Genomic DNA, 16,534 nt, shown 5'->3' with positions numbered 1-16,534 from the left:
ATTCAAGGATTAGCTCAAGTCTCATTATTACTCCGTTGATACTGATTCCTTCTTTGAACTCTAATTTTACTACAACTCACTACCACAGTTTGGTGCCCTGTTGTCCTCTAATTGTTCCATAAGTGGATTTTAAGCATTCCACGATGGTACCCTGACAAAAACTTCTGAATCTCTCCTGAACTGAGTGCAGTATCTCAACAACACTTGTTGGTTGTTAGTTTTTAAAACTTCCCAATTATTTTAGTATCAACTCAAAGAATACCATTTTTTAAAAGTCAAATTGCATATATTTTTAAAGTATGCTCAGTGCATAAGAACAAAAGGTCTCTAAAAATAAGCTGTTTTCCCTTGGGCAGAATTTCCATGAATGAGGTTAAAATAAGCTCAAAGGGGGCGCCTGGGTGGCTCAGTCGGTTAAGCGGTTAAGCGGTTAAACGTCTGCCTTCAGCTCAGGTCATGATCTCAGCGTCCTGGGATCAATACTCATGGGGGGGCTCCCCTCTCTGCTCAGGAGGGAGCTGGCTTCTCCCACTCCCTCTGCCTTCCGCTCCCCCCTGCTTGTGCTGTCAAATAAATAAAATAAAATAAAATAAAAAACTAAGGATTTCATGGTCTTTCCATTAAAAACAAATAATGTACTGGTATTTATTTTCTATTTCTCTTTAATATTTTTCATTTAAACAACCAATCTACGGTCTACCTGAGAAGAGCACCAAAAAGTTACTGATGTTATAGATATTAAGAAGAGCTATGATGTTTGTTATTTTTGAAATGAAACAACAGGAATGAAAAAGTACTATTAGTTTTCCTTATTGATGCATTTAGCTTTTATAAAGCAAACAACAGCTTATTTTGACCTTTCATCTCTTCATTTATAATACAGTACTGTACACTGGCAGAAAAATATTAAGAACTAAGAGGGATAACATAGAATTAGCCTGGAAAAATGTATACAACATAGCAGATAAAAATACCCCACACTTAATGAGATAAAACTAGTATCTCTTTAATCTCAAAGACAAAATAATTACCCATATAATAAGCAGGATGGAGAAAAAGTACTAGAGCACCAGCTAAAGCACACATACACACACACACACTCACATATACACACACACACCACAAAAATGAACAAATAAACCAAAAACATTCATATCATTGTTGTGCACTTATAAATTAATAAGTCAACTTAACTTTTTCACTCTAGACCTCACTACATTAAAAGTCCACAATAAAGATAGACATCTTGTCAGGAGACTTAAAAAGTACCAGTTACTCATACTTTCTAGCTGTAGTATATAGTTTAAGAGTACCTGAATTATTTCTTTAAAATTACAAAAAGGATTTCAGTATCACAGCATGTTTTAATTTTTTTTTTTTAAGAAAACTGGTAACAGTTATCAGTGATTAGTAGAATTTTACACTCAAGTAAATTAAATGTTTGATAATATCCCCTAAGTAAATATTTACAAAAGCACAATACTCTATGAAAACATGCTTACATACCTGTAATGTGTAAGGTTTATGAGCTGCTAATTAACACCTTAAAATATCAAATCATAAAGCATTCTAAATGAGGTATTCCTCATTAAGTCACGGAGTACAAAATGAAAGCTTTACATATACAAATGGGCAGAAATTTTTGAGATGAATTTCATTTAATGCATCAAACTTTAAATGAACAAGTAGAATCATTGCAGAAAGACTGATATTACCATTAGTATTAGGATGACAAGACAGTATGACATAGCCTGTAAATTATTATGTATAATCTACACACACAATGTGTTTAGAACACAAAATAAATTCTGATTAGAGAGTTTTAAATACAAAGAACTAACCTGTCTTGCAAGAGTTCACAGTCTAATTACAGCATTTATTCATGGGGTCAACTAAGGAGATTTTAACATTATTCAGAAACAGAAACAAAAATTCAAATAATTACAAATATAAAAAGATTAAAAAGAAATGTTTCTGTAAAAGTTTTTTAAGGAGAAATGCAAACATCCATTATTTTTTGTAAACCAGCCCCCATCCTCTGACAGGACTTGCCACAACCAAATGCAGTTTGATTCTTTATAAAAGTCAATTTTATCAGAGCTTTGATATGTGAAATACATATTTTCTACCTACCTTGAATGTTTATAAAGTTTACGAGGTCTACTATGCAATTTCCGATCCCAATTCTCTGGATCACTGGAGTTACTGTCATAAGGATGAGGCCGTCCTGCCATCCCACTTCAAGCTTCCTCACACTACTGCTCTGAAAGCACATATGTAGCACCCATAACCTACATAAAAGAGTAGTGTTGACCTTTAAATCTATTCCACGTAAAATAAAATAGTCAAGAATTTTACATACTTTGACATTACTCTGACATATTTTTAAAGTGATGAACAGGATTATAAAATACTAGACATAAAAAATGCCACAAATGAGATTAAAATAAACACCAGAAGTCTTTTTAGGTACTTTTCATTTGATTCTTCTATTAAATCTGCTACTCTCTATGCAACAGTTTAATAGAGTGCCATTTATATTTAAATATCCTTAACTGCCATCTGGGTATCTCATGCTTCCAAACATTAATATTGAACCAAAAAAGGCAAAACAATTCCACAGAATTATTCTTTCAGACAAAATTTCACCTGGAATACATTTAATTACTAAAAGTTTTAAGATGCTTAACAAAGCATCTAGTAAAACCAAGTAACAAAGTTGTTATTTCTTTAATCAAGTTAAAAGACCCTGAATAGAAACTTAGTGTGGGCTTAAAAATAAAAGAATGTAACATCATGATGTTTCCTTACATTGTAATTACCACAAAAATATTGTATTGATCTGATTCATATACTTCATGACTTTTCATATGTGAGACTTGTGACTGTTATTTCTATTATAGTCATAAAATTATAAGAAAACTAACAGCTTTACAGAATACCTGAACTAAGTATTTTGAAGTATAGTTCACTATCCAATTTAATCTTCAAAATCACCTTATAATCCCCACAAACAGAAAACAGTCTCAGTAGTTTAGTAACTTTGTCAATGGTCACAATGTTGGCAAATGGCAGGATTATAAAGAACAATGAGAATTTATAATACAGAATGAAGTCTTGATCTTGAAAAATGCTCAGGCTGGAATATTTTGTTTGGAAATAGTAGATCAAATTTGATGTTCAGAGACTGCAAACACCAAAAGAAAAACCAAATGAGGTGAAACAATTAGAAAAAAGTTCTATAATTTGTACCAGAGCCCAGGTTTCCTGACACCCACTCTGTATGCTTTCTATACACTTTTCTAAGATGGATTTGATAGAGGGAAGGATGGGGGAGTTATGCATAAAAGTCAAAAGGAATCCAGAACTGGGAAAATTCTATACTTACTGAGTTTCATAAAAAATTCCAGTACAATCTCACAAAAAATGTCAAAGGTAAACTTATTAAAATTGTGAGTTTATCTCAGAGCTCATAAAAAAGAAATACTTCCATAAAGAATAACATAAAAAATAAAAAAATATTTCCACTTTAGAGAAACTGTTTTGCTATTTGATAATTTTTTCTTCATAGTTAATTAGTACTTTCTTTCCAAAAACAACTGAAAATCTTACAATAGGGGCGCCTGGGTGGCTCATTTGTTAAGCTTCTGCCTTCGGCTCAGGTCATGGTCCCAGGGTCCTGGGATCAAGCCCCACATCGGGCTCCTTGCTCGGCGGGGAGCCTGCTTCTCCCTCTCCCACTCCCCCTGCTTGTGTTCCCTCTCTCACTGTCTCTCTCCCTCTCTCTGTCAAATAAATAAAATCTTTAAAAAAAAAAAAAAAAAAAGAAAGAAAATCTTACGATAAGTGAACACTTTAATAAATATATAAATATATAAGGTCAATGGTCTATCAAAATAATAGAAAAGGGGAGCACCTGGCTGGCTCAACTGGAAGAGCATGAGACTCTTGATCTCGGGGTCATGAGTTAGAGCCCCACACTGGGTGTAGATTACTTAAATAAATAAATAAATAAACTTAAAAAAAAAAAAAAACAGAAAAGGGGAAGGGGAAGAACAGTACAATGGCTAACTCAAATTGCCAGCAAATGTCACACAGTTTATTTGCCGAATGCTCCTGAAAAAGGAGACCTGTTTCTTTAAGGATCACTGAGTAATTAAAAATCAATCAGATATCAGATAAACATAAAAACTATAAAATTATTTTAAAAACAAAAAATCTCAATCTCACTTGTTTTTAATTATAAAAATTAAAATGTATTTACTAAAAAAAAGAAACTCTTTAGACGTCCAAGTCGGGGCGCCTGAGTGGCTCAGTTGGTTTAAGCGTCTGCCTTCGGTTCAGGTCATGATCCCAGGGTCCTGGGAAGGAGCCCTGCATCAGGCTCCCTACTCAGTGGGAAGGCTGCTTCTCCCTCTCCCACTGCCCCCCCCACCCCACACCCTTGCTTGTATTCCCTCTCTCACTGTCTCTCTCTGTTAAATAAATAAATAAAAATCTTAAAAAAAAAAGAAAAAAGAAAAATTGATAAAAAGGGAAAAAAAATGTAGAGAGGCTTAGCAGGTGTAGAATGAGATTTAGAACATTTTTTCCTTACTTTATAGGTCTTCCAGTAAGCTATTTCAGGAATTAACATTTCTTTACAAGAGCATTTTATCTCCTCCTAACCCTTAACTATTGTAAGACACACCTCTATGGATATCCAAAGATGTCCATTGAGAGAAGAATGATCCTAAACCATAGGAGGAAGTGACTAAAACATACAACCACAAAGAATGCATAAGGTAAATTCAGATCCACATTTTCCAGCATTTTACAATGGGTAGCATGTATCTAGCAGAAAGGAAATACCAGTATGTCTTACTAATCAATCCTATTAAAATTAATAAGCATGTATTTTACAGCTAGACACAAGAAAGTAAAGAATTTCAGATGAAAGCTATCAAAAAGGTCAACTGGAAAATCATATTTACATTTCATTTGTCATTAAAACTCGGATATCACCATGTGAAAGACTTCTCCCCAATCCTTACTCCCAATAGTCATAGCTACAAACATGCTAAAAACAAGTGAAATTCAAGTTGAGATACCTGGAAAAAATATTCCTGTGTTTGCCTACATGTGCTCCTATTATTTTCAAATGTTATCAACAAGCTACAGATAAAACTACAAATAGATAAAAGGCAAATGTCACACATTATATACTATTTTGAAATGTCTAATAATCTTTTTTTTTTTTTTGGTGCAATATGGTGGTTTTATTAAAGCCTGGGGACAGGACCCGTGGGCAGAAAGAGCTGCTCCTGAAATGTCTAATAATCTATCTTAACCAATCTCTGCACCATAGTTGGTGACATTATATTTTATTTCATTCATTCATTCAAGAACTTATGGAACACCAAATACAGTTACTAACCTATTTTAAGATGCTAAAGTAAGTTGGACATTGTTCCTGTGCTCCAAAACTCACCCTAGTAAGGCAAAAAAGCTTCAGTTAAAGGCTCCGTATACCACTTACTCCTGTGTCTCTCTCCTACCTGCATAGTTGTTGCACTATTACCCCAACTTTTCATGCCCATTAAAGTCTGGGCGTTCTTCAGGATTCCATCATCATTTGCTGGGTCCAGGGGGACAGCAGACAAAACCATGAGGACCAAACCCTTGGGAACACCAGATTTTATACACTACCTACACTCTGTTTTCATGATCTCTACCTGAATTCTTCAATAAGCACCCCAAATTCAACAATGTCAGGCTCTATCTTGGCTTCCCACATCAGCTAGTGTCATCTCTATTCACTAAGAACCCTGAAGTCATCCTTGACTTACTTCCCAACATCAAGTCTACTTCAAAACTTTCTTTTGATTCCTTCTGTCCCTTTTTTTTTTCAAGATTTTATTTACCCATTTGACAGGGAGAGCATAAGCAGGGGGAGCGGGAGAGGCAGGCTCCCCGCCCAACAGGGAGCCAGATGTGGGGCTTGATCCCTAGACCCTGGGATCACCACCTGAGCCAAAGGCAGATGCTTAACCAACTGAGCCACCCAGGCGCCCCTCTCCCTTTTCATTCATAAGGCTGCTGCCTTCATTAAAACTTTAACATCTATCTGGGTGCCTGGGTGGCTCAGTTGTTAAGTGTCTGCCTTCGGCTCAGGTCATGATCCCAGGGTCCTGGGACCAAACCTCGTGTCAGGCTCCCTGCTGAGTGCGGAGTCTGCTTCTCCTTCTCCCCTCCCCCCCACTTGTGTGTGCGCGTGCATGCTCGCTCTCACTCTCTCTCAAATAAATAAATAATCTTTAAAAAGAATAAGATAAAATATGACTCTTGGCTCCCCAATGTCTACTTCATACAAGGCAAACTAAAGTTTATTATTGTATGGATCTTGTAATCATCAAAAAAATAATTACTGGACTACCGGAAACAAAAGTTCTTAGAAAACATGTCACAGTTCATTGCTACTTTTAGGTATGACAGAAATAATCTAAATTCTAAATACTTTAGAAATAATCTGTACAGAGGCTGGAACAACTTGGCCTATTGGCTAGGGACATGCATTCAGGAGACTGCCAAAAGCTAGGAAAAAGGCAATTGATAACTTCTCTTCTCTTGGATATTATCATCTAAAAAAGGGCGGATGGGGGAATAGAATCTTCAGGACTACAATAAATAAATAAGCGGCCTTTGGGATATTATTTCCAGGTAGTATTAATTAATGGCAATGATCCATAGAAGGATTTTTTTTTAAAGGGTAGCATACAGAAACTATTTATTCCGTCTTTACTATGTATCAATGAGCTAGGAAGTTTAATTTTCTCCTTTTTAAAGCTCGCAACAACCTAATATTATAATCCTGTTTCACAGATGAGGAGATTTTAGAGCTAAGATTAGAAACGTCTAACAGAAAGCCCATGTTCTTTCCAATGTAGCAAGCTAGGTACACAGAAATTCATATGTTTGCTCCTATTGCCAGCAGATTTCTTTTTTTTTTTTTTTTAACTTCGGCCATCTTTGGCTTTGTCCATCCTATTGAGATCTCACTCTAGTGTCATTACATGAGAACTTTCCTATTAACATAAAATTGTTTTTCTCTCTCAAACTTTGCAAACAAAGTAATTCTTCAAGTGTGGTGGTTACTGGAGAGAAAGACCTGATAGGTAAGAGGGACAACAATGAAAAGAACAAAATCACAGAGTGATGCCAGGGCTAGGAGCCAAGGACTGCCTTCAGCTGCACAGAAAGCCAAATATGCAGAAGATATTTCAACTACATCAAGAAGTGAAGAGGCTGGAGAGAGTGAATACTGCTACAGATAATTGTGAAAGAAAAAGAAGAGGTGGAAGCAACTTTCAAAAGAAAAGTACACCAGAGGGGTGAAAAGAAACCTCCTGCAAAGGCAGCCAAGTGAGTGATCATGTGAGCCCCTTGCAGATAACAATGATTTATATCTGGATAAAATATTTTTAAAACTACAGGTTAAAAGCACTGGCAAATGTCCCAAAAAACACAAAGTAGTGAAAGAAGAGCGTATTCTGAAAGGGAACAGAATTGTGAGTTCAGAGGGAAGTTTTTATGCTAAGTGCCCTTCCCACGCCCTACAAATATGGCGAAGGAAACCAGACAGCATACAGCTCAAAGTAGTAGAGAAGACACTTCAGAGCTGGAAGTGCAGCTGGAAATTTAAGTCAGATATACTGGGAATGAAAGAACCACAAAGAGGTACTGACCCAAAATCTGAGCATAAAGTCTCCTCAGCTAAATTACACGTGTATGAAAGGGAGACCCCAGGTAGCCTCTGCAGTAAAATAGAGGCATTTACCCTTGAAACTGCAAGGCATAAGATCTATGAGTTTGATGCTTTTTAAACTGAGTGCATTCCCCAACCATACACAGCCCAAGCAGCAGAAAGTTGAAGGCCTTACTAGCTTAGGGTGTCAGGCAGAGGAGCTAGAAATTAAGAGGGAATACCCAGAAGTAGAGGAACCACACAGAGGGTGAGCTCCAAAATCTGAATGTAATCTCAGCCCAAATTTTTGGCTAACCACCAAATTACACAGTGGAAGAGAACTTTCCTCCATCCACTCCCAAGAGACCAAACTGAAAAACAAGTAGCTGGAAGAAGTAAGAACTGAACACAGATAATCAGCTAGTATACACTGCTTGGGAAAGAATGTTTGCAGATTGAGTCCAGGCAAGTTAATGGACCACTAGAACAAAAAAAATCAATGCTCATGAGAACATTACAATGCCCTGGTTTCAGCCAAAAATTATGAGATGCAAAGAAATAATAAAGTAAAAAGGCAATCAATAGAAAATGACTCCAAGTAGGTCCAGGTTTAGGATTTAGCAAATGATGACTTCAAACCTTACATGTAAACAGTTAAGGGAATATATTCAAAGAACTAAAATAAGAAGGGGGTCTTAGTGACCGGCAGACAGGGAATCTCAATAGAGAAGTGAAAAACTATCAAAAAATGAAAAATTCAGCTCTAGCTGAAAAGAGCAAGAACTAAAATGAAAATTGCAATTAGATGGGCACAGTAGCAGACAAGATGAGAAAAAAAAAATAAGGGAACTTGAAAACAGATTAGTAGAAATTATCCAATCCAAAGAATACAGAGAAAGACTGAGAAAAAAAAAATGAACGTATCTGTAGACACAGGTAGGACAGCATCTAATGATACATTTTGGTAACTGGAGTTACTACTGATACACTCAATAAAATGGAATTTCAAAAGCGTTATGGTAAGCTAAAGAAGACAGTCTCAAAGGTTGCATACAGATGATTCCATTTCTATAACATTCTCAGAAAGATAGGGATATAGAACAGAACAGCCAAGGACAGCACAGTTTAATTTTGGGGCGGCGGGGGGGGGGGGGCTGATGGAACTGTTCTGTATCTGGATTGTGGTGGTGGTAGTTATGCAACTGTATGCCTTTGTCAAAATTTTTAAAACGTGGGGGCACCTTGGGTGGCTCAGGCAGTTAAGCATCCAACTCTTGATACCAAATCAGGTCTTAATCTCAGGGTTGTGAGTTAAACAAAAACAAAATTCATAAGACCTATACACCAGAGAATTTTACTGGATGTAAATTTACAAAGAAATTTAGAAAGAAAAAAAAACAAGTAGAGATGGTTAATACTTATAATTATCAAACATACTAGCATGACATATTTAAACCCATTTTTAATCAAAAAACGTAAATCCTACTGCCCCCATTACCATCCCAAGGATACTTAATAGCTATCTTCCCACTGCCATAAGATATACATAAACTTTTGATAATGAAAACTGGTGGGAACTTTTCTACTTCTGCCACAATAGTAAGTGATTAAGACAAAAAGGTTCTGGAATCAGATACAACTAGTTGCATGACTTTGTATAAGCTTCTTAACCTCCAAGCCCTCAATTTCCTTAAATGTGAAGAAAACAACACAGTTCTCATTACCATTATTTTATCTATTACCTATAACTGCCAATCAAATTGTTTTAAAAAACAGATGGGTCAGGAAACCTTATATAATAACATAGTGCTGGGGACATTGCTGACTTTCTCTAGTAGACTACTGAATGCAGAATTTGCATAATATTTCACTAGCTCATTCATGACTTTCTATTTGCCTTTTGAGATCACAGAAGACAATGAGAATTCCTAGGTAGTTGCTCAACATTTATTGAGCACCTATAATGTGTTAGATGGTTGGAATAAAAAAGATGAATATGGTATCATCCATGTCCTGGTTCCAAACAAACAAACTCAAAATAATCACAACATATGAGTAGGGGATGAATGATTAGGTATCGTATTTCTACTCATTTTGAATTTTCTTAATTTCTCCAGGGAACTGACCCTCCCTGTTCTACTTAACATCAAAAATACCTCAGAAAGGGGCGCCTGGGTGGTGCAGTCAGTCCAACGCCCAACTCTTGGTTTCGGCTCAGGTCATGATCTCAGGGCATGAGATCGAGCCTCATGTAGGGCTCCAAGCTGGGCGTGAAGCCTACTTAAAATTCTCTCTCTCCCTCTGCCCCTCCCTCTCTCTCTCTAAAAAACAAAACAAAAGAAACAAAAAAAAACCCTTAGACTATTCAGGGTCATCAAAGAGCTATGTATTGACACAATTGCTGATAACGGTTTTAAGAACTAAATCAAAACCTTATGTCATTAAAGTACTTAAATGAAAACAATTATTTCATTGTTAGCTTAAAAGTAAAAGTAAGGCAAGTAAATAAAGTTGAGAACTTTATTCAGGATATTTTTATACTAGATTATATGTGACTAAATTTTGTGTAACTAGTTCCATGATATCAAATTTAATTGATTTATGTTTTCATTCAAAATCTATTCATTAATGGGGCGCTTCTGTGGCTCAGTCATTAAGCGTCTGCCTTTGGCTCAGGTCATGATCCCAGGGTCCTGGGATCGAGCCCGCATCAGGCTCCCTGCTCCGCAGGAAGCCTGCTTCTCCCTCTCCCACTCCCCCTGCTTGTGTTCCCTCTCTCGCCGCCTCTCTCTCTAATAAACAAATAAAATCTTAAAAAAAAAAAATCTATTCATTAAGTACTTAGCACCTCTTCAGGCATTTTGCTAACTGCTAGAGATACTCACAGATTTAATAAAATTGCATGGAACTCCCATTAAAAGTAGGGAACTTTGTCTTTCCTTAAAGGGCTTCCTTATCTAATCCCACCAAAATCTGACTTCCAAAGTCAACTCACATTCAGCCCTTGATCTTCCAGAGGTGACCCCGAGATAAAATCTCTGAGATAACTAACTTTACAGAATTTCTATTCAAATTTTGCTGACTTCTTATTCAAGGCATTAACACTTCAAGAAATGTTTCATTTTTTTGTTTTATCCCATCTTAAACAGATCAATAAATGTTTGAAAATCTTTCCATATGTTACCCATTTTCTAATTACCTGCATTATATGGATAGCACTGTAAAGAATTAGATGCTGTTTACAGTATTAAATTCTTAAAACTCACTAAAAGACACGATTTTTTTATATTCTAAAAAAAATCTTGTTTTGTTTTCTGTGCGTACGTTCCTTTTCCCTTTTCTTCTATGACCAAATTTTGCCTTCAAAACTGGAAGCATCTTAATTGAAACAAATCACCTTGAGATAAAATTTAATATAAGGCAAATGCCAATAAGTTGATGAAGTGCCTAAAACAAAGGAGATTACATTCAACTCCTAAGAACCAGCATCCTTTAAACAAAGTCAGACTCAAACAATGTTTTCTTTTTTCCTACATTACCCCTTAAACAGAATTTTATTTTATTTTATTTTTAAAGATTTTATTTATTTATTTGACAGAGAGAGACACAGAGAGAGAGGGAACACAAGCAGGGGGAGTGGGAGAGGGAGAAGCAGGCTTCCGGCGGAGCAGGGAGCCCGATGTGATGCGGGGCTTGATTCCAGGACCCTGGGATCATGACCTGAGCCGAAGGCAGACGCTTAAAGGACTGAGCCACCCAGGCACCCCTTAAACAGAATTTTAAACAGTGTTTTCTTCTTTTTTACTCTGTGAGGCTTTTAAAATAAGTTACATATTTTCTTTATATAACCTTTATTATGCTGTTCCATTTTGCCCTTTTCATTATTCCCATAACCTTCTATTCCTTTCAGATTTTTGCTTGTTTATCTGCCATCAATTCAATAGGCCAGAAAAGACCCTAAGTATGATTCAAGTTCTAGACTACAGTGCTATCCAACAGAACTTTGTGTTATAATGAAAATGTTTTATTTTTGCACTGTCCGAAAAGTAGCCATTAGCCATATGTGGTTACTAAGCACTTAGAATGTACTACAACTGAGGAAATTTTTAATTTTCCATTTTAATTAATCTAAATTTAAAGAGCAGTATGTAGCTAGTTAACTACCATATATGCCAGCACAGTTGGAAGCTGAATATCGGCGCCTCCCCCCGCCAAAAAAGTTATTTTCCTCTAAATGGAATCTTTTATTAGATTAAGGAATCTAAAATTTGCCTTGAGACAAAATACCTGCACACACATACACACACACTATTTATCTTTGTGTCTAATATTACAGGTAGTGTTCAACTTAAATAAAATAAAAATTATTTTCTTATATTCAGAGATCATTAAGGCTTATTTCAAAAACTAAAAGTTGGTTGTACTTGTATATGAATAGACAAACCAACAGAAGAGAAGGTTCAGAAATAAATCCCTAAAACATAAGAAAATTTGATATATGATAAAGAAGTAGTTTCTCGAATCACTTGAGGAAAAGACAGACACTAATAAGTGGTATCGGGACAAATGGATAAACAAACATTTGTGAAAACATAAAACTGAATCCACACCTCACAAATACTAGGATAAACTCCAAAAAAATCAGCTATCTAAATGTAAAAGTTGAAATCATACAATATTGCAAAAAACAGCAGAAATAACAAAACTTAAATACTTTTTACTATATAAAGAACTCTTTAAAAAGACAGAGGAAAAAAAAAAAAAGATAAGCTCCCTCCTCCAAAATAGAGGATTCACAAAAGACGTGGGAAATTCTCAGAAAAATAAAGGCAAATGGCCTTAAATCTATGAAAGTATGTTCAACCTAACTCATAAAAAGAAATGCAAGATAACACTTCCAGTTTTGACCATTGCGGAGAACCAGATATTCTCTGCATTCTCATACACTGCTAATGAAAAACAATGATATAACCCCATGGGGAGTAATTTTGCAATATCTAAATTATACAAATGTTTACCAGCCCCACTTGTAAGAATCTATCCTGAAGATAAACTCCACAAATACTAATCAAAATATTCAAAATATATTCACTGTGGCTTTATTTGTAATGGCAAAAGACTAAAAACAGTCTGAATGTGCATCAGCAAAGGCTAAATGAATAAAATGTGGTACATCTACACAATGAAATACTAAACATATATAAAAAAGAATAAGGGGGGTGGGCGCCTGGGTGGCTCAGTCCTTAAGTGTCTGCCTTCAGCTCAGGTCATGATCCCAGGGTCCTGGGATCGAGCCCCGCATCGGGTTCCCTGCTTCTCCCTCTCCCACTCCCCCTGCTTGTGTTCCCTCTCTCGCTGTCTCTCTGTCAAATAAATAAATAAAATCTTTAAAAAATTTTAAAAATTAAAAAAATAAATAAAAATAAAAAAGAATAAGGGAGAGGCACCTGAGTGGCTCAGTCTGTTAAACATCTGGCTCTTGATTTTGGCTCAGGTCATGGTCTCAGGGTCATGAAAGTGAGCCCTGCTTCAGGCTCCAAGCTGGGCGTGAAGCCTGCTTAAGATTCTTTCTCTCTCCCTCTCCCACTGCCAGGGCCCTCCCCCCTCACTGGTGCACGCTATCTCTAAAAAAACAAAACAAATAAGAGAGATTCCCATGTGCTATTATGGATTAATATCCAAGATATATTGTTAAGTGGGGGAAAAAAGACAAGTGAATAACAAGTAGTACACAGTTACCTTTTGTGAATAAATAAATATAAATATATATACACACATAAATACGAATATATTTGTTTATTTTTGCAAGAATAATTCTAGAAGGATAACCAAGACACTAATAGAAATGGTTATCTACAGGGAATGGTGTGAAACCAATACAGATGTAAGCAAAACTTGTGAGTATTCTTTTTATATAGTTTTGATATTTGAACCATGTATTTATATATTCTAAATAAATAATTAAAAGGCCTACTACTACCATGTTCAAAAATGCACCATTTAATGTTTCTTTGGCTTTATTTAAATAAATGGTAGATGTCCATTATAAATGTAATTGCAGATTTAGTAGCAATAAAAAGGATTGCCATGTCACTCAAATTCATTCACCTCTTATTAAATACCTCCATCTAGGATAGTAATAACCAAGACATATCAAAATGGGTTCTTGAAAGAAAAAGACAAAGCCATCCTCCTTGGGGAAGTTTACCAGACCGGTGGTAGATTAAATATGTTTCAGCATTAAGTGAACTCTAGCAAAATATCTAGTGAGATTTTTCAAGTAGGACTGAGGCACAGGGTCTTCTAGATACACCTAATTCAGGGAACCTTGGATAAAAAGTTGGATTTTCATATATATTATCTATGCTAATCCACATATCAATCCTCTAAGACACAAGAGATGTCTTTTTAAAAAATTGAGAAATTGGCTTAGGCTTAAAGGGATTATGTTATTTACCTAACATCATATAGCGAATAAATAAACCAAGACATAGATACACATCTCTGTAGTCAAAATCAGTGTTTTTTCCACCATACTATATACAGTCTCTCAAATTTAATATACAACCCATCAAAATGCTATACCCAGAAAATAAAAGTTAGTGGTAGCATTTCAAATCACTAAGAGAAAGATAGCTGGGTTATAGACAGATTCAAGGTTAGATAGGTTCTAAAAAAATTATTTGAGAAGATCCTTTCCTTCTTCATGTTTTATCTCCCCCAAATTCCACATTAAAAACTTCACAGTACAGGGCGCCTGGGTGGCTCAGTCGGTTAAGCGACTGCCTTCGGCTCAGGTCATGATCCTGGAGTCCCGGGATCGAGTTCCGCATCGGGCTCCCTGCTCAGCGGGGAGTCTGCTTCTCCCTCTGACCCTCCTCCCTCTCGTGCTCTCTGTCTCTCATTCTCTCTCTCGCAAATAAATAAATAAAATCTTAAAAAAAAAAAAAAACTTCACAGTACAACATAAAACCATAAAAAAAAAAATCAAGGAGAAAATATAAGTGAATAATTATCTGACTCTCAGAATAAGGAATTTCTAAGCCTCAAATCAAAGAAAAACACCATCAAGACAGACTGCTAGTCTGTGAAACAGGAATGTGCTGCCAGCCAATTTATGCTAACATTCTCAACAAAAACTGGTGAAAACTTCATTAGAGATCAGAATTAGGACTGTACACAGGCTTCAAGAAGCATTAGGTTAGACCACATAAAAACTCAAATAAATAAAATAGAAATGAAAACCTATAAGAAGTTTTACAATACAAAATAAAGAATTAAAATCTTAAATATATAAGAATATTTATATATCCATATTAAAATACCTCAACACTATGGGCAAAGTTCATGAACTAGCAATTTATAAAAAAAAAAATATGAGTGGCCAAAAAAGGTGAAAAGCAGAAATATTCAACCTCAGTAGTAATATAAGAAACCCAAGTTAAATCTGAGATGTTTAACCTATCAAATTGTCAAAGGTTTGTTGATTGGTTGGTTTTAATGACAACCAGTGATGGCTAAAGTATAGAGAAAATGACTACTCAAGTTCGTGGGAATATAAATTGTAAAACTTGCAAGGTATCATACATTTTGGCACAAGAACCCCTATTTTTAACCTTATCCTAAAAAATATGTTCATCAAAGCATTTCTGATAGAAGGGGAGTGAAAAGAGTAAAGAAATGTTAATTTTTAAATCTATGTATCTGTTCTATCATTCAAATTTTCTTTTACTTTCTCAAAATAAAAATTTGAAGTCACTACAATACAGAATGATCCCAATTTGGGGGGGGTGGGGGATGGAAGCAATTATCATTGGGCCATGGGATTACAGTGTCATTTTTTTCTTCCTTGCTCTTTGCTTAATGTCCCAAATTGCATGCAATGCATTATACTTTTATAGTCAGAAAGAAATTACTCCAAAAAATATATTTTTAGAAGTAATTTTCAAAGTATTCTTACAATTTCAAAACCAACAAGTGTTCAAGACTGCTGTTAAATAATATCATTCACTGATTGATGAATGATACATGAAACCAATGATCAAAGATGTCACAACACTTTTCTTCTAAAATATGACTTTCTCCCTTAATGTTTTGAGTTCAATTAACAGTTGCATATATATATATATACACACATGAATATAAATAATGTATTTATACTGTCTTACCAGTAAGATATATACTAAACAAAAAAATGGTAATGAAAAAGAGATTATTTTAAATATATATAAATAGAAGTTCTATTTATTCCTTCAAATGGCACAACAAATAAGTTTTCCATACACTCCCAGAAGTACATACAGCCCATTAGGGAGATAACGGAAATAAACCACTCAGAATCAGGAGACTTGCAGATCTATATTCTATTTTCAGCTTCCCTACTACCAGCCAGTAACTTCTATCAAAATCAGGTAAGAGGGTTTAATCTGCTCTTCCAAAAATTAGAGTATTAATGATTTAAAGTACTTTGTGTATTATGGTTTTATAATTCCACTACTTTCTAATAACTTGACATTCTTTTTCAAAAGAGAAACTCCGGCAATTTGGAATACTCAGTAAGAAGGAAACAATAGTGCCCTACAGTTACCATCTTACAGGAACTTTTTTTTAATTTTTTTATTGTTATGTTAATCATCATACATTACATCATTAGTTTTTGATGTAGTGTTCCATGATTCATTGTTTGTGCATAACACCCAGTGCTCCATGCAGAACGTGCCCTCTTTAATACCCATCACCAGGCTAACCCATCCTCCCACCCCCCTCCCCTCTAGAACCCTCAGTTTGTTTTTCAGAGTCCATCGTCTCTCA

General features: G+C 35.4%; 1 protein-coding gene across 3 annotated transcripts in view; it reads right to left on the bottom strand.

Annotated features, from left to right (window-relative positions):
* The window catches only part of BTBD10 (BTB domain containing 10), a 74,909-nt gene that overhangs the window by 52,325 nt on the left and 6,050 nt on the right, over positions 1-16,534 (bottom strand). The window contains exon 2 of one of the 3 annotated variants that reach the window (XM_031041621.2): positions 2,134-2,291. The exons of the other annotated variants lie outside the window; for them this stretch is intronic. Within the exon in view, the coding sequence (XP_030897481.1) occupies positions 2,134-2,234 (101 nt within the window). The 5' untranslated portion in view covers positions 2,235-2,291. The remainder of the gene's footprint in view (positions 1-2,133; positions 2,292-16,534) is intronic. 3 annotated transcript variants of the gene reach the window in all.

This window comes from Leptonychotes weddellii, chromosome 11 (assembly GCF_054177405.1).
Source record: "Leptonychotes weddellii isolate Sample4059 chromosome 11, ASM5417740v2, whole genome shotgun sequence".
NCBI lineage: Eukaryota > Metazoa > Chordata > Mammalia > Carnivora > Phocidae > Leptonychotes > Leptonychotes weddellii.
The sequence above is the reverse complement of the archived record's forward strand: the minus strand, read 5'-3'. Positions and strand labels throughout refer to the sequence as shown.